Genomic DNA, 18,406 nt, shown 5'->3' on the forward strand with positions numbered 1-18,406 from the left:
CTTATTGCAGATCAAACTGTTTTCAAGATGCTTAGGATTCTGATCAGTAACTTTGAACTACTCATTGAAGACTCTTGTGAAACTAAGACTTTCCAGGCATTGAGAAACCTGCAATCTCTTTATTCTTCAGAACAAACTGTGGATTGTAGAGCAGTTTTGCCAAGTGTACCCTTTGAACCTGGAACTTCCAGGCAAATTGTGAGAATGGGGTATCCCAGCTGAAACCCAGCTTACTGTATGCAAAAGCAGAATGTATAGGTTATTGTTGATTATATTATCAGTCTATGTGGCTTCCATTTAAAGGTGAGGTGCTTAAACACTAATTTTATAATACTCAAGAGCTCTGTGGAGTAGGGACACACATTATTCCCATTTCACAGCTGAGAACTGAGGGAGAGTAAATGGCTTACCCAAATTGGGAGACCTTACTTGCACCTAGGTTTCCTAATTCCCAGGCTAACACCTTAGCAACTGAACCATTGTCTCTCTGGTGAATGGTCACATCAAGAGAAATTACGGGAATGAAAGGTATAAAAGCAAATCCTCTGGCAAATTTTACTAAGACCTTTTTTGTACTTGAAACGCTACAGTGGCAAACTGCAAAGCTGCTGCATAGACATCGTGTGCTGACAGGATAGGTTCTCCTGGTGGTGTAGGTAATGCACCTTCCTGTGAGGCAATAGGTAAACTAAGGGTACCTCTACGCTACTTAGGAGATTGACCCAGTCAGGGTTGATCTTCCGGGGTTTGATTTCATGTGTCTAGTAGGGATGCGTGACATCAAGCTATCAGGGTTCAACATTCGACCTCTGTACTCCTCGTTCTTGCAAGGAGTAAGAGAGATTGATGTGAGAGTCTTGCCCATCAACATCCCTTGGTGAAGATGGTCAGATAAGTTGATTGTAGATATGTGGATTCCAATTATGCAGTTGCGGTGAGGCTGGAGTTGCATATCCTTCGTCAACTTAAAGGTCTAGTTTAGACCTGCCCCCTCCCACCTGCAGTGGGAAGCTGGTGCTGGGTAAGAACCTCTTGGGCAAGGGGGTGCTGGAGTGCTAGTGAGGGCTCCCCACTGGGGGCAGTGAGGTGAGCAATGAGCCTCATGGCCCATCTGCAAGGCAGCCACAGGCCACTAGTGACCCAAGGACTACAGTCTGAGGATCAGTGATGTAGAGTAAATGAGCCGGGTCTAAGTGAAGGTCTAATCTATGAGATGTAGTGGAAAAAAGTCCCTGACTATTTTTACTAAATAGACAGCACAGAAAGAGAGAAATTTCTGCTTCTCAATTTGAAGACATTTTGAATGCTTATTTATGAGAGCAAACACTGTATTCTTTATGCTACAAAATAAAATAATTCTTCCAGTAATTGCTCATGTCCATTCTAACAGGTGTGTCTGTGCTCTGTGTACATGATGGTCAGAGAATTTTTCTCTTAGTGCTATCCATTAGCTCAGGTGTGGAGCACCTTGGCATAGTGCCTTCGAGGTGCAGTGTGTAAGACACTGCCACCCCCTCGCTCTTTTACTACTTACTGCTGGTGATAATCATTGGAGTTCTTAGCCTCTTGCATTGCGAGCACTTTGGTATTCGTTTCCCAGTTGAGTTGTTAGAGCACCAAACGTAAAAAGACCACTTCCTGAAATTTCTACATGTGGAGGCAACTCTACATCTTCAGCGCATGCCAGAGCTGATGGGTGAGCAGCACATCCGCCTCTGTGCGGGATCCCTCGGTGCCATGTAAGGGGGCCCCAAAGTACCACTGGCACCACTCCTCTCCACAGGCAGATTTGAACTCATGACCCCATTCTCCTCCATAAGGAGGAGGAGGCAGAGAGAATCCAGTCTCCAGGTAAGTGTCTTCATAAGGACACCACTAGGACTCTCTAAGTCTAGGCATCCAAAGGCCACAGCACTGACTCCAGCACCAGGAGGACTTGGGGGAGGGGGTGGCAGTTCCCTGCATTCCTGATACCTTTGAATGCCCCAGGGATTTGATTGCTGACAGCACAGTCCCCAACCTTGCAGGACTCGGTTGAGGCATCGTTGGTGTCAGTGGAAGAGTTAGCACTGACACAACCCTCAGCAGGGATGCAATCTCTGGAACAGCGGCCAGCACCATCCCTGGTGTCTTCCTCCGTGCCATTGTCATGACGAGCAGGCCAGCAGTGGCAAGCCCATGATGATACAGCGCTGATCGATATTGCAATGTCCCATTCGTTGGTACAGTCAGCATTGGTGCTGCCCTGATGGGGATCCCGCTGCCTGTCAGGCTCAGGAGGAATCCTTGACATTGAGGAGCAGGCACCCCTCCCTTTCCTGGCATGACAGCCCTTGGGACGTGCCCCCCCCAGCAGCATCAGTGACAACTGAGAGTCCAGTACCCTTTTTAGATCCTTTGGGCTTACCACCAAGCTCATAGACACCCTCCCAGGTCGTGTTCTTGGTGTTGACACCATGAGCCTTGCTGTCGGCCGCACCTGACACATGCTGTTCAAAAAGGGACCGGAAGTAGTACACACCCGCTCGTGTGGCTCTGAGTGCAGCTCTTTGTCCCCTTTTTGGGGTGTGTGTGCAAGATCTGGCACTGAGGCTCACCCCCACAGTGCATGTGGTATCAGTGCAAACTTTTTTACATCAGCACCAGCTTCAGCACCAATGGAGTTTTTGGAGAGTCCACAGGCTCTGGACTCTCCCTTTGGGGACCTGAAACCTCCAGAAGTGTCTGTCCTACAACCCTTCTTGTCCCCGGATGAGTCTGTGGCTGGTACCTGGACCACCACATTTCTGGGCTTGAACAGCAGGGGCCACCATGACTTTTTAAGGCAGTGGCTCAGAGCCTCAAACTGCAGGCAGAGGAGATTTGAGGATGAGCACTCTGTGGTAGATATCCTTGCCCTCCCCCCACTGAGAGCCCCTTCCAGAATTGCTCTCCCCTTCATTAAAACTATCCAGACTAATACACTAGGTGGTGTTACAAACCTGGCTCTATACCCCTTATGTCTAAAGGGACTGAACATTGTTACTTCATTCACCTCTTTCCCCTGCACCAGGGCTACGAGCATCGGTTCACACACCCAATGCCAGGATCCCTGGTGGTGGATGCTGTAAACCACAAGGAGCATCAGGGATGATCTGAACCAGTGCCCAAATCAAAGTATGCAAAAAATCCAGACCTCTTTGAGCACGAGATCTGTTCTATATGGGCTTTAAAACTGCTGGCAGTCAGCTAGCAAGTGCTGCTAATTTGCTACTCGTTAAACTCCAGGAGTGGGGAGGATACCTTGCTAAATGCTAGGAAACCTTTCAGGAGTTTACTGCCTTAGTTGAAAAGGGCATATTGGTTGCCAGCACCTTCCTTCAGGTGACCTTGAACTTGGTGGAGTCAGATGCCTGGACAATGGCCTCCACCATCACTATGAGAAGGGGCTCATGGTTGTAGGTCTTGGGCATTCTCTCAGAGATGCAGACAAGTTTATGAGATCTCAGGTCCATTCAGATCTAAAGGAACCTAAATACCTTTATTGGGTGTCTCAGGTTTCACATAGTCTCACTAGCTGCCATCATACCCTTTCTGGGCCTGGGTTATGGGTATATCACCCCCAGTTTGAAGGACACATACTTTGATATCTCTATCATCCCACCTCACAGGCTGTTTCTCAGGTTTCTGGTTAAAGAGCACCATGATAAATGGATGGTATTACTGTTGTGGCCTTTCCATGGCTCCCTTGGTGTTCACAAAATGCATAGTGGTTGTGGCAGCCTTCCTCAGGAAGCAAGGGGTGCACACTTCGCCCTGGTCAGGACTACCGTCCTGGACCTAGGTCTCTTCTTGAACAAACCCTGATTCCCACCAAATAACAGTTTGTTGTGGCTCTGAGGTGGCCTTCCTGTGAGAGCGGCGCTCCTGGGTCATTTTGGACCTCATCCACTCCTTTCAGCAATTCCCGACTACCACAGCAGGGACCTGCATGAGACTTCTGAGCCTGCACCTATGTCGTTCAACATGCCAGGCTGCAGCTCTGCCCACTGCAGTCATGGTTAGTGAAGGTCAGTAGGCCCAGCAGACTTGCCATAGACAGTCTGTTTAACCCTCTCAAATCTTGGCTATGATCCCCTGTCCCAGTGGCTGCAGGCTCACCTGTTTGCAAGCAGGGGTGCCCTTTCACCCACCACAGCCTGCCCTTATCACAGACACTTTGAAAATGAGATGGAGGGCAGACCTAGGCATACTTCGGGCACAGGGCAGGTGGTTTAAGATAGAGCTCTCCCTTCACATCCATATCAGGGAGCTGCAGATGGTGTGGCTGGCTGCCCAGTGTTTCTACCCCAGCTGTGGGGCCAGCTTGTCTTGGTAGTAACAGATGAACCACAATGATGATAGGGTGGGGCTCACTCCTCTTTCCTGTGCTGTGAAGCCCTGCTCTTGTCGGCCTTTTGCACTGCCCATGGCATTCGTCTGTATGTGTCAGACCTACCTCAGTCACTTCAGGAGTGGTCCCTTCAACTGGATATGCTCCTGTCCATCTTCTGCAAGTGGGGTCCTCCCCAGATGGGTTTATTTGCCACTGGGGCAACCAAAAGTGCCACCTGTTCTGCTCCTTTCAAAACCATGGCCACTAGTCCCTGGCAGATACTTTCTGCCTCTTCTGGCCAGGTTGTCTTCTGTATGACCTTCCTGCCCTCCCCCTCACCCACAGAGTCCTGCTCAACGTTAGGCAGGATGAGACATGCTGGTGGCTGCAGCGTGGCCCAGGCAGCACTGGTTCACCACACTCCTAGCCCTGTCAGTGGACAGTCCACTAGAGCGGTCTCTGTTCCTGGACCTAATCACCCAGGGCTGCAGTTGCCTGCAGCACCCCAGCCTGGAGTCCCTGCATCTAATGACATGGTTGACCTGTGGTTGAGCCCATCCATGAGGTGCTCCAGAGTGGCCATAAGCCTTCTATGCAGGCAACATATGTGGCAAAGTGGAAATTTTCAGTCTGGTCCTCTCAATAGGAGGTCCTCCCACACAGGCCCTTATCTTGCTGGTATTTGATTAACTCTTGCACCTGAAGCACCAGGGCTTGGCTGCCACATGGACCCTAATAAACGAAATAGCCATCTTCACCTTCCATCTGGAGGAGGGAGATAAATCAGTGCTGGGAAAACCTGTGATGGGGAGATTGCTAAATGGTTTGGACAGGCTGTGCTCTCAGGTCAAGGACCTAATTTGTCCTCGTGACCTGAACTGGGTCATAGGTTCCCCATTTGAGCCCCTGGTAACCTTCTTGTCGTAGCTCTTCTGGAAGGTGAGATTTTTGGTGGCCATAATTTCAGCCAGACAAGTCTCTGAGCTTGGGGCTCTCACTTCAGCGCTATACTATCTTCTTGAAAGACAAAGTACAGCTATGGCCTCACCCCACATTTCTGCCTAAGGAGTTTTCTCACTTTCATATGAACCAAGACACCTTTGTGATGGTGTGTTTTTTCCCTAAACCCCATGTCATAGATAAGGAAAGGGCCTTCCACTCACTAGATGTTAGCCATGCCATAGCATTTTACATTGAATTCATGAAGCTGTTTTATAAATTGATGAATCTGTCTTGCAATAGCAGAGAGGATGAAAGGCCTACCCATTTCAGCCAGTGTCTTTTGTCGTGGCTTACAGGAGGGTGTGCTACAACCTAGCAAACATCTCAGCACAAGTACTTACTCCCCCATTTCGTGAGGGAGGAGGCTTTTTCTTCAGTGTGTCTTTCACAAGTCTCAAACCAGGACATCTGTTGGGCAGCCTCATGGTTGTCCATCCACACCTTCGTATCTCGCCATGCCATCATTCAGCAGGCATGGAGTAGAGCAGCTTTCGGAAGGGAGGTCTTGCAATCAGCAGCCAAGTGATAGCTGACCCTTCCTCTGAGGCAGCTGCTGGGGAGCCAACTATTGGAATGCACATGAGCAACCACTTGAGGGAGACATAATGGTTAGCTGCCTTTTATAGTTATTGTACTGCACCTTGAAAGCACCACACCAGGGGCTCCGCAGCTGACACAACAGGTTCCACTAAGGGAAAAAATTCTCTGATTGTGCACACCTCTTGGAATGGATATGAGCAGTTGAAGAACAGTTGCAAAGGTTGGGTATCCATTTGCTCTTTGGTATTACTACGTATGAGTAAAATAATGGCATAACTTTTTTTGTTTTTGTGCATTTCAAATGGAATGTGCTTTAAACATGTTTTGATCATTCAGCTATAAAAGTTATGATCTACTGCTTCAAAGAAATACAGTGTAAGATTTACTATATGGCACCGCCACAGAACGGGATGTGCCAGATAACCAAATTTGCCAGTTATTGGAGCAGGGCAGCCAGCCTCTGATCCCAGCCCTGTTGTTAGTGATGGGCAGCTGGCCCTGAGCCCCTCTGCTGCCAGCCAGGCATCCAGCCCCCACATCCACAGCTGCTGCTGGTGACTGTATGGGCAGCTGGCCCCCAGCTCAGTGGCTGCTACTAGTGACTGGGCAGCCAGTCCCACGGTTGCTAGACCCAGCCCTAGCTAGGCAGCCGGCCCCCAGCAGTGTGGCCATTGGCCCTGCTCTGCCAGCCACCGCTAGAGTAGATTCAGGCTCTTAGAGAGAGATGGTTATCCAAATTCTGGATAACATGGCTTTTACTGTAGACTGACCTTAATCAGGTTACATACTCTTTTTGTACTAAAATTGCAGTGGAAAAGAAAATATGAACAATATATACATATATATTTTTAGGATGCGTTTACTGGAAGAATGCTTTGGGAAAATGACAAATTATTTGACATTTCTTTATTTGTCAAGTTTTTGATATTTTTCATAAATGCAAACATACATTCTGGGTTTTGGCAGTCAGATAAATTTAGCACCAGAGTGGACTTGCATAGTTTAAAGTGAATTAGCTTTTAATTTTATTCTTTGGACAATCTCAGCTAAATATTTGCAGTAAGTTTGTTTTATTTGTATAATACCCAGATGTGTTACACACATTCTTTTTTTGTTCAGTTAGCCAAGAAAGTTCCTGGCTAAATATAAGTTGAATTTGAAGCTCAGTCTTATAATTTCTCTGTTTTGTGTTTTCACAACCTTGAGCTTCACGTAACGTTCCAAACTTACGACTTCCAGCTATACTGAAGAAATGCTGGCCAAGAAGTAGATTGCTCGAAAAGGGTGCTAGTCTTCAGTACGGGTGCTAAATATACATTCACAGAGCAGAAGCAAATCTTTTACTACAGGTTCACAATATTATCTGTATTATTGTTTCATCTCCCTTCTGGCATCTGCATAATGTTGATTTTCTACATGAGATGTTCTGTGGGGCAAGCCATGTTTATTTAAACATTTCAGGCATGTTCAATTTGTTGAACTGTTAGGTATTCATGACACATTGGAGAGCAACATTTGACACTTGGACTACAGTAGAGTAGGTTTTAGGGGTTTAAGATTTTAGTCTTCCTTGCATACAAATCAGCAGTTCTGTATTTGATTTCTTGGCACTGACTCACTTCAGTGTGGAACATCTACTGCATATTTTCTCTTTACTGTTCGTGTTTTGATTTAATGATTGCAGTAATGATCACAAAATACTCCCACGTTATGACTGAATGTACTACATCTTCCGAGCTTTCTTGTGTTTCCAACCAGCAGAAGCATCCTGCAGGCTTTTGTTAAGGAAACCATGTGACCTCCTACATACACGCTCTTGGAAACAGTGTCTGCTTTCTGATTTTTCTTTCCTCTCTTTTTTGTGTGTGCGTCCAGGAACATTGACAACAGTCGGAAACTGAAAAATGTAAGTATATAGTCTGCACTACTTTCTTCTCTGTATAATACTGGTTTTGGAGTATTAGATGGTATTAGCTAGTACTGTGGTATAAATCTGAAACAATTATTTTGTACGTTAAACATGCATCGTTCATTTGAAACTAACTAGAGTGCTGCAGAGGCAGACTGTCTCTGCAAATGAAGTAAAGGGTGCTAGTGGTTTTGTCTCAGACTAAATAAAGAAGTAAATAATTAAACCTCTTGCTTGACTACCAGTCTAGTTTTGATTAACATTACTTACACACACAAAGTTACACTTTTTTGGCCTTTCTGAATTTACTAGGCATACAGTGATTATAATTTGGTTATGTATTTCTGCAAAGTATATCAAAAAGTACACAGTTCACAGTAAGTGGATCTAAACTGTTCAACTATCATTTCCCATTATACTTGAAGCTTTCTCTTTGCATTTCCAAACTGACGTGTATATTTTCCAAGTACTGTAGGATGGATTTTCACAAGCAGAGTAGGTTTATTCTGTATAACTGTTTGTGGATTTCAACCACTAGCAGTTGTAACAATTTTTGTAATGGCAAATTTAGAGGGGGGGGGAAAAAGAAAAATGTCTGAATTTGGCTAGTCCCAGACTTTGATAGTGTTACTACAGCCAGGCAGACCTGACTTTGTCACCCTTAAACTATTGTAAATTTACTTTGTTTTTGGCTGACATCCACCTAAAGTTTAAAGAAATTACAAGAACTTTCCCTTATAATTTTCCAAGCCAGTGAGCATTGATTATAGCTAAAAGGACCAAATAATTTTCTTCAATCTTTCTTGTCAACAGCAGAGTAATATCTTCTTTCCAGTATACAGATACATGGAAGTGTTTTTATTCAGTGGTGTTCGGTGTGGCTGTCTCTCTGGAAATAGGCTGAAAATGTTTATGTGGATGTGGTGTTCTTGAAAGTAAAGTTTAAGAAGGATTCATAGTGGTGTCTATGTAATGTAGACATTCCAGATGCATTATTCTGAACTTCAGACTGGCAGCTAGCCAGTTTCTTGTGAAAGTGACATTTGTCTGGATTTTTTTCCCCCCCAGCACTGGATAAGAAAGGGAGGAGGAGATCAAATGATTGCGTTTGCAAAAATTACTGAACGTAGCATAATCCCCTTCTCATCACATAACTGGGCAGGAATACTAATTAGTCTGCTGCTTCATTCCAAACAGTACTGTCTCTCCAAGTATTTCTGCTTAACTTGAAAGCATGTCCAGGTTGAACCTCTCTCGTCTGACACCCTCGGGACCTGACTGGTGTCAAACAAGAGAATTTGCCTGACCATGGGAGGTCAATATTGTCTAGCAGCATTACCAACACTTCCACTGCTTACTGGGCCTTTAGAAGACATTTAAAGTTAAATTACTCCTAAATGGTAGCACGGAACACTGAGAGCCAGGACTGATGGTCTTGTTTTGTTTTTTAAAAAACAAAAAAACTTTATGGGATCATGGGAGACCTGACCACACCCACGATAAGTGGTTGTATGGCTAACTAAAATCATGCTGGATTATGGAGGTTGCTGGATGTTAGAGCTCTGGATTAGAGAGGTTCATTGTGTATGCTTAACTTTTTTGCATGCGTTTGTTGTTCTGCATTAAATTTCTTCTGAAGATCAGCTGCTTATCCACACTGCTCCCTCCTAGGCTATGTCTGCGCTAGGGCAAAACTTCAAAGTGGCAATGCTAATGACCAAATCGGAGAAGACTAATGAGGCGCTGAAAAGAATATTCAGTACCTCATTAGCATGCCACCGACTGCAGCACTTCGAAAGCGCTGCATTTCGCTCGCGGGTGGCACATCTACATGGGGGTCCTTTTCAGCTGATAGGAATAAGGGGATCTCGATGTTTTGTAGGGTCCTTTTGAAAAGGACCCCCATGTAGACTAGCCATGTGTGAGCAAAACGCAGCACATTAATGAGGTTCTGAATGTTGATTCCAGTGCCTCATTAGTATTCTCTGATTTGGCCATTAGCATGGCCATTTCAAAGTTTTGCCCCAGTGTAGACATGGCGCTAGTTGCAATCAAATATAAATAATAAAACTGAAACCACTTTAATTTAAAAAGTTTACATTATAAGACTTAAAGGAACCAGAAATGACTTCTTGTCTTTCTAAAAAAATTTGAGAATTTTAGCATACGTGACGTGTTGGATTTTGATAGCCTTGAGCAACTGAAATTCTCTACCCCTCAAACAGACACAGTCCTGCCAGTGCCAGAACAAGTTTCTTTTCTCGGCTCCATCATTGTGTATGATCTTAACTTGGAGAGACTACCTCATGGGAGGAGAGTTTACATAAGGGTCTACAAACTGAGGCCTTGGCTTTTGTTCTGGTGATAGTGTCTTCATTATGGTAGATGTCCATTTGAAGGTTAGGTGAAACCATCAACTCACTCCACCTAAACCACTGAAAAACTGTCAGTGGGTCCGGGGTTTTGTTTTTAGTATCATTCTGGGCATTTCTTGTGCCAGTAAACTAGAGGTGAAACGCATACCGTCTTACTGATGATTTTTGGATGGAAGAAACTGAACTAGTCTTTCTGAAATTTAAATACATGGTCACGTTTTTGTGTGTTTTCCCTATTTTAATTAAGGAATGTCGTTGTTAATCTTTTTCAGCCAGCCTTAACTTTATTTTACCATGAGATTTAGAAATCTTCATTATTGGCAGGTAGTTCTTATGACCTCTCTTCACTGTGTGTGTACTTACAAACCCTGTACCTAGTTTTTACGATATTAGGCTTTTATTTTTCTACTGACTTTTTTTTCAGCCAGTGTGACACGGGGTTAGTTTTTTTTTAAATATCAGTAAACTTTGTGTACCTTTTTAATTAGATGCAAATTCTGTAAGATTATTTTGTCTTTAATAGAGGCTTCATTTATTTGTTGACCATTGACTCACCCTCCCTTCCCACTCCCTAGTGTGGAATACAGTTTTAGAACAAATTCTCAAATTCACTACAGGTTGAACCTGAGTGGTCTGGCACCCTCAGAACTTGACCAGTGCTGAATGAGAGAATTTGCCAGGCCAGAGCAGGTCAATATTGTCTAGACCATTACCAACACTTCCACTGCTTACTGGTCTCTCAAGACATTTAAGGATAAATTACATTAAATACCAGCACAGAACACTGAGAACCAGGACTGGTGACTGTAAACAAACTTTATGGGGCTAACGGAAACTTGGCCACACCTGTGATAAATGGTCATCCTAGGTGACTCAGATCATGCCGGATTGTGGAGTTTGCTAGCTATGAGAGTTCCGTATTAGAGAGGTTCAACCTGTAGTGAGTCAGTTCAAAATAAATGAAGAGGTATTTATGAGAAGTAAATTTAGCAAAGTAATTGTATAGATTTTCAATTAATGTTTCCTGATTTTCTGCAGGTACTAGTTACCATTTATTGGCTGGGGAAAGCAGCAAACAGATGCACTTCGTACAGTGGAGCAACACTGAACCTGAAGGAGTTTGAAGGATTGCTGGCACAGATGAGAAAGGTATCTTTGGGGGTGGGGTTTCGGGATGGAAACTTCATTTTCAATTATTGAAGATTTCAGTCCCACAAAAATCATTCATTATGTCTGTTATGAAAGCTAGAGGGGGATATTGGGTGGGACGGTGAGTTAGGCTTTTGGAAAAGCTCCTTATGATGCCAGACAATTGTAAACACAGGGTTAGCCTTTTGAATGTTTTCCTTTTTGGTAGACCATTTTGCAGACATTGCCACTATTAGGACTTTCAAATGGTCGGATAGCCTTACATTTAGAGTTGAGTGAATAAGTTATAACATGGTTCAGGGGCCAAACTGAAAAATCTGAGGGAGGGTGGAAATTAACCCCAAACAAACATTTTTGGTTTGTTACAGGTAGAAGAAAATATTGTAAATATATTGGATTGTTTCTGGGGTTTTAACCCATATATTTGTTGGGGGTTTTAATAGGCTAAATTTTGAAAAGTGTGTCAAAACAAGTCTAAATGTTTTGTTGCTAAATGCTAAAAATGAACCATTTTGACATTTTTGAAGTTTTACTTTTTTTAACTCCAGAACGTTTTGCTGATTTTGAATCAAATTCATGAACAGTTTTGGTATCCTAAAATGCATATTTTTGCTAATGTTGTCCAGCTCTTGTTAAAATGGTAGAGTAATGCTCAGAATTTGGTTTTCCTAATCTTTGCTCATGGCGTGCTGAATGACTGCTCTCCATGGAGAGACTTGCAGAGTGAATCCGAGGGCTTAGAGAATCACAGTAAAGAATATATTAGAACACACAGACTGTCATCAGCTGCACCAGAAGTTTCAAATGCAGAATATGTATATAAAAAAGGGCTTCAACAGGCAAAGTGGCTAGGGGAAGAGGATGGGTATATACTTCATATGTAGCAGAACCTTGATCAGCTGTATTTTGCCACACTCTAAATCTTAAATAAAGATGGATGTCAGTGTTTACAAGCCACAGTAGAGTGGAGCAGTCAGATTCTGCTGCTCAAAAAAGGCCTGTGCAGAGTGTAGTAATGTTCCCACAGCCCAGTAGTATTTATCCTAGGCTGCAGTGGATGTTAATACTCCTTACCTTGTTGCGCCTGTGGTTCTGCTGGAGTCACTAGGATAGTGAATGACATGTTGGCACCTGATAATCCAAATCTCTGGCTCTTCCCATTTTTCCTCTTGCATTCTCACTGTTGAAGTAGATTCTGCCTCCCACTGAATCCCAGAATGGTTCCTGCTCTGCCACAAACCATGACTGCTTGGCATATTCAACTTGCCTCTGCACTGTTGCCTGCTACTGACTCATTGATCTATCTGGGACACTCTTGACTCTGGAATCCCAAAGGACCTGCATTAAATTGTCCCCAGAAATTAAATAGAACTTGACTGGTATTTCGGTTACTACAGTCTAGTGGGATGAAGAAGCCTTTATGGCTGCCATCTTATTTCCCTTCCTTTCTCTTGAGGTAACTTTCTTAGGGGAGTCCACTGCCTGTGTATCCAGCTGTGGGAGCAAGTGAACATGGCAAATTGCCTCGTTCCCTTAGGGAAATAAAAGATGCATTTCTGCAATGGAGGGGCAATAAGGCAAGAGCACATTTGTTAATAATTGAAGATAAGTGTATGAATTACAAAAAGGGAGATAATACATTCAGTTTTGATAGCTGTAGAATGTACATTTGACTTTGTAACTGGCTTTGTGGCCCATTGCCCTTTGACTTAATTCTGTCATTCTAAAGTCTTCAGTGGTTTCAAAAGACCTGCCTTTAAAAATTAATATGGTATCAATCTACTGAGGCTTTTCTCCTTCTGTCTCCCTCCCTCCGCCCTTAAAAAAAAAAAAATCACCTCTGGGCAAAGCCCTACATCAGTGACAGTTTTACCATACGTAAAAATCTACAGGTTTCAGTGTTTAACTTTTTATCAGGCTTAGGAATCAGAGTTGTATATTTCTGGAAAGAGACAATTCCCAGTACCTCTTCCTGGAAGGACTTGAGATTTCAGTCCTTGTAACAGCGATACTTGAAAATGAGCAGTGTGTGCTTTACATGCCTTAAAGGGAATTTTTCCTTCCTCTGAACCCTGTATAACTGGGAGTCATGGTAACTGAAGCATCTGGCTTTACCTGTGGAGAAATGAAAAAAATCCCAATAAAATACTCCAAAACTTGTTGGAGCAGCCCTAAAGTAGTCTCCCCTTAATCTGTTCTTTATATGCTGCATACCTGATTGCATCTGGAGGTATAAAAGTTTATTGGCATTCATCTGAAATCCATTGAATGAATCATGGCTTGGCAGCCCCAACCCCAAGAATTTGCAGTCTGAAAGACAAACAGATGAAGGGTGGGGAGATGGTCTGGGACATAAAAGCAGAATAGTAAGGTTGCCATTTGGTACATGGGGGGGGCGGGTCTTAATGCCACATGATTAGTTTCTCATATTTCTTGAGATCCTACTTGAATTGCAGGAGGCTTGTCAAAAATACAGCTGAGTTGTGGACAAGCCATGGAAAATTTGCAGATAATTTAATAATGGATCCTATTACTGTGGTCACTGCTTTTACTAAACAGTGTGTTCTGACTTGCATTTTGCTACGATGCTGAGAGTACCTGTACCAGACCCGAAGAGGAACTGCTCAAGAGCCCAAAAGCTTGTCTCTTACCAATAGAAGGTGGTGTGGTGAAAGAGAGTACTTCATGCACCTTATAGACTAACAGAAAAGTTTTGAGCATGAGCTTTCGTGAGCACAGACTCACTTCATCAGGTGCATCTGATGAAGTGAGTCTGTGCTCACGAAAGCTCATGCTCAAAACTTTTCCGTTAGTCTATAAGGTGCCACAGGACCCTTTGTTGCTGTTACAGATCCAGACTAACATGGCTACCCCTCCGATTCATGCACCTTGTTTCTTTAGGAATGGAAGGGATTGGAAGAAAATCTAGAGACTGTTGTGGGATAAGGGGATAGAAGGTGTTTAAAAGCTGGCATTGTCGCCCAATAAATTATTTTGTTAGTCCTTAAAGTGCTACATGACTGCTGTTTTGTATTGTTAGGAGGGTGAAGCTGGTAAGGTGCTAGGGGCCAGAATTCACCAGGTGAAAAACAAAGTCAAGAAATTTGAATTTGCTGTGGTGGAGGAGGGGAAACAAGTGAAGGGAATCCCTTGATGGTTGAATGTTTGTATGGTCATAATGTGAAAACTAAGCTTTTCATGGTAGTAAAATTAAGATTTTAGTTGGATGATGCTGTCGTGATGGTTGCTAGTCCTGTATTTTGTTCTGCTTTCACACTCCTCCTTTGTGCTCCCTATCAGTTCTCCTAGAGTTAGTTTGTGGTTGACTTTTAGGAGGTTTGTAGTGGTAATTTAAAACTTGTGACAGAACTCTGCTCATGCCCTCTCAGTCCCGTGTTTCCTGTCAGCTTTTTTTTTTTTGTGTGTGTGCCTCAGAGACTTACGGTGAGATTCCCACTGCCTCCTATTTTTCCAGAGGCAAAGGTTTCTGCTTACCAAGCCACTCTCATCGCAGGCAAATCACTAGTTCGGACAAGAACCCTCCATTGGTCCTGGTTCACAGTCTTTCAGCTAGGGCAGTCCTCCAGGGCATAGAGAAGGGTGGCAGGAGCTCAGGCCTGTCTACCACTCTGGGCTCCTGCCCGTGAACCATACGTAGCAGCCTTTTCCCCAGGCCACTTGTCCCACTGCTCCCCTCTAGCATCTCCCTGGTACCTGGTTGAGTCTCCCCTTTCCTCCAAAACCTCAGTTCCTCCTCTGTGGTCCATTCCTTCTCTCCTTCCTGCTCCTTCACTCAAGGGAACCCATTTTAAGGTGAGCCTGCAGGCCTTAACTGGCTGCAGGTGTCAAATTAGCCTGCTGCTGCAAGCCAGCTGTTAATGAGCCTCAAGTGTCTTCTGGGCAGAGAACAGAAACCCACTCACCCAGCTCCTGGCGTGTCTGCCCTCCCTCAGGCACCTACTGCCCACCTCCTTCAGTCTGCCACAAACATTCTAACTATGTTGGACAATGTTCCAGTGTTTTAGCATAGGCTGGACGGTATGAGCTGGCATAGTTCTACTGAATTTTAGCAATGGCACTGATAAGAAGTGATGTTTTGGTCTGTGCTAGTAACTTCATTGAAATCCCAGGGTTTTTGTTGTACGTAATGTGAATGCACATCATCCTGGAATAAACTTCTTTTGCTGTATCTTTATACTGGGTGGACATTTTGCTCATCCTTCTTAACTTTTGTTCATTCAGTTTTTAATTTTGTTCTAATTTACTTCACTGCACACCCATCCAGTTGTCAATTTAAAAAATTTAAACAGTTTATCCACAGGACACTTGGAACATTTTCAGTAAATCAAAAGGATTCATATACCAGTGGCTGGGAAATAGGTTTCAAATTTGGCAGTTGTATATCCTTTTGCTTCTGCAGAGTTATTGCTTTGTTTTTGTCAGATGGGCATGGTAGGCCAGTGCATCATTATGGTATGCTGTGGGATGATCTTTTCAAGAAGTGCCCCAGTACAGATGTAAATGAAGCCTAGAGTATTTACTGTCCAATAAGTCTTTCTCATTCAGAATTAAAGCAAGTATTTGTAATATTAATCTTTTGGGTGAATGAGGTACCATGAGGAAGGCTAAATAGTACATATTTACAAGAGATTACAATAGTGTATTGTCATCTTTTGCACACTTCCAAACATTTATCTATCATTCCTCCCCTGCGTTAATTAAAAAGTAAACTAAATTAAAGTTAAAGGGTTAATAAAATAGGGAATTTTGGAATACATTTGTTCACGCATCATTCAGTGTTTTTTAAAGCATGAAAGAGTTGAATGTGTTTTTTCAGCATGTGCTTTTGAATAGTTCTTCTGATTTCTATCCCTCTTGCTGTTGAGCGTTTCCATGACTTTCAACATCTTATTCTAAGCAAAAGGAATTATGCCAGAGGACTGAATATAGCTGATTGGTATGTAGAGATGGGAAGCTTTAGGGAAGACAGGATTTTGGATAGTTTTCAAGAAAAGGCAGAGAGGATTTTGAGAAGATGTAATCTTTGTTCTTGGAGCTGTGTACTTAATATAGATTTTGGGAAGAAAGAGGTAGTATGTGTTAAACAATGTTTGTGTGTATGTGTCATTCCTAAACAAGGGATAAGGGAGGAGAATATGTGGAATTAAAGCACTTACTTGTTAACATATTTTAAAATGAAACAAAATTTGTTGAATCCCTGTTTGTGAAATCTGTGACTATTGGCATTATGGTGATAACACTTGGCCTTAAAGAACCTTTGGTGCTTAACATACTGTGGTATTTTGGCAGCAAATTTAGTGGTTCTAATTAAGTTTCCTTCCTGGAAAGTCTGCAGGACACGAGTTTCTAATCTTTCCTTTTTCCTCTGAGCCTCCCCCTTAGAATATTGAGCTTCTGGTTAATATTATGATGCCCTCTTTCTCAGCTGCTCTTTCTGCAGTAATTCTGCTTTGCTAAGGAGGTTGTCAAGTTTATTGTACCATGTTGTTGATTACTGGTAATACTAATAATGACAACAGTAGCTGTAAAGGGCAGTGGGAACTGCTCACAACTCAGTTATTGAGCTCCAACTATTCATAGCACATAAGGTTGTTTGGGGTTTTGTTTGTTTGTTTGTTTGTTTGTTTGTTTGTTTTTAATTGATAATACTTAAGTATGTCAGGAAAATATTCTGCATTCCAGTCTTTTCATATTGAAAAATGTCAGTCTGGAAATGGCACCCACATCACTTAATTTTTTTTTTTTCAGTAACTGTCTGGCAGAGAAAAAAGCCCCAGGGAAGTTTATCTTTTGAATAAGAGAGTAGGTACTTCTGATTTTTCTCAGCCTGTGCTATTGTAATTAATGTTAAGAACCTGGCTGAAACAAGGGATTTATTATAATTCAAGGGTGAGGATGGCTTCCATTGACCTTTCCCTCTGCTGGAGTTCGAGTTTTAGTATGTGCTGCTTGCACTGGAAAGAATTTATAATCATAGGGCTGTCAAAGACAACCATTGTTCTCACTGCTCTGAACATGTGGGTCAGCTACAAGTGCTTTCATATCCCCCAGAGCCAGGAGCTGGCAAAGAGTAAAGAGCACGACTGAATTCTTCTGAGGCATCAGGAAAAGCATTTTGCATATTTTTCATTGCTGATGGCTTTAGAAAGACATCCCTCTTTCATAACAGGAATTTCTCTTCAAGGTAGAGGGAGGCTGGGGCACACTGCTTCATTATTTTTCCCCGATGAGGCAACAACAACAAAATTCTGTCTGCTGGTGTCTCTGCCAGATACAATAGCTAGATTGAGGGAATTAAACTGGAGGATAGTGAGTTTATCCCTGACTCAGCCATGAGGTCAAATGTATGATGCTTTTGTCAGGGTGTTACGGAGTGTAGAGGACAAGTCAAGTTTCAGGTTTATTTCAGTTTTCATACTTTTATTAACCAGCCTATTACAACTGTATTTTGGATAACTATATTAATCCAAAGCATATGTGTGTTCCTCTTAATTGGTATGAGAAGAGGTTTTATTGAGATCTCATGGTTTTGATTTGAAAGCAAAAAACCAAAATGTGCTGATTGCCGGGTGGGTGGGGGAGGGGAAGAGATTTTAGTGCATTAGAAAGATGTGTTGTACCGGACATGTAGTGGATCTCATTTTTGTGTCGCTGACTTCTTTTTGAAGAGGGACCTTCTGTGTTTGCCTATAGGAAACCGAAGATATTGAGAGCCCCAAACGCAACATTCGTGACAGTGGTTATATTGATTGTTGGGACTCTGAACGCAGTGACTCCCTTTCACCTCCTCGCCATGGAAGGGATGATTCCTTTGACAGTCTGGATTCATTTGGTTCCCGCTCACAGCAGACACCATCTCCAGATGTAGTGCTGAGAGGAAGCAGTGATGGTAAGTTTCAGTCACAACAAGACGACTGCATGACATTGGATGTGTTGCCTGGCACTTTCACTGCAAAGTCAGCCATTCAAAATCTGGATGCAATTTCTGAATTTTGATGTCTCCTGTGACTTGGCAAAAGAACCATTCTTTGAATACATTTTTTTGTATATTGGGGT

At 43.1% G+C, this 18,406-nt stretch overlaps 1 protein-coding gene across 8 annotated transcripts in view; it reads left to right on the forward strand.

Moving 5' to 3' along the window:
- LIMCH1 (LIM and calponin homology domains 1) overlaps window positions 1-18,406 on the forward strand; it is a 308,724-nt gene that overhangs the window by 167,322 nt on the left and 122,996 nt on the right. For all 8 annotated transcript variants that reach the window (XM_074992680.1, XM_074992679.1, XM_074992678.1 and 5 more), the window contains 3 exons: window positions 7,772-7,802; window positions 11,219-11,329; window positions 18,044-18,239. In XM_074992680.1, the coding sequence (XP_074848781.1) occupies window positions 7,772-7,802; window positions 11,219-11,329; window positions 18,044-18,239 (338 nt within the window). The remainder of the gene's footprint in view (window positions 1-7,771; window positions 7,803-11,218; window positions 11,330-18,043; window positions 18,240-18,406) is intronic.

This window comes from Carettochelys insculpta, chromosome 4, assembly GCF_033958435.1.
Source record: "Carettochelys insculpta isolate YL-2023 chromosome 4, ASM3395843v1, whole genome shotgun sequence".
In the NCBI taxonomy this organism is placed as follows: Eukaryota; Metazoa; Chordata; order Testudines; family Carettochelyidae; genus Carettochelys; species Carettochelys insculpta.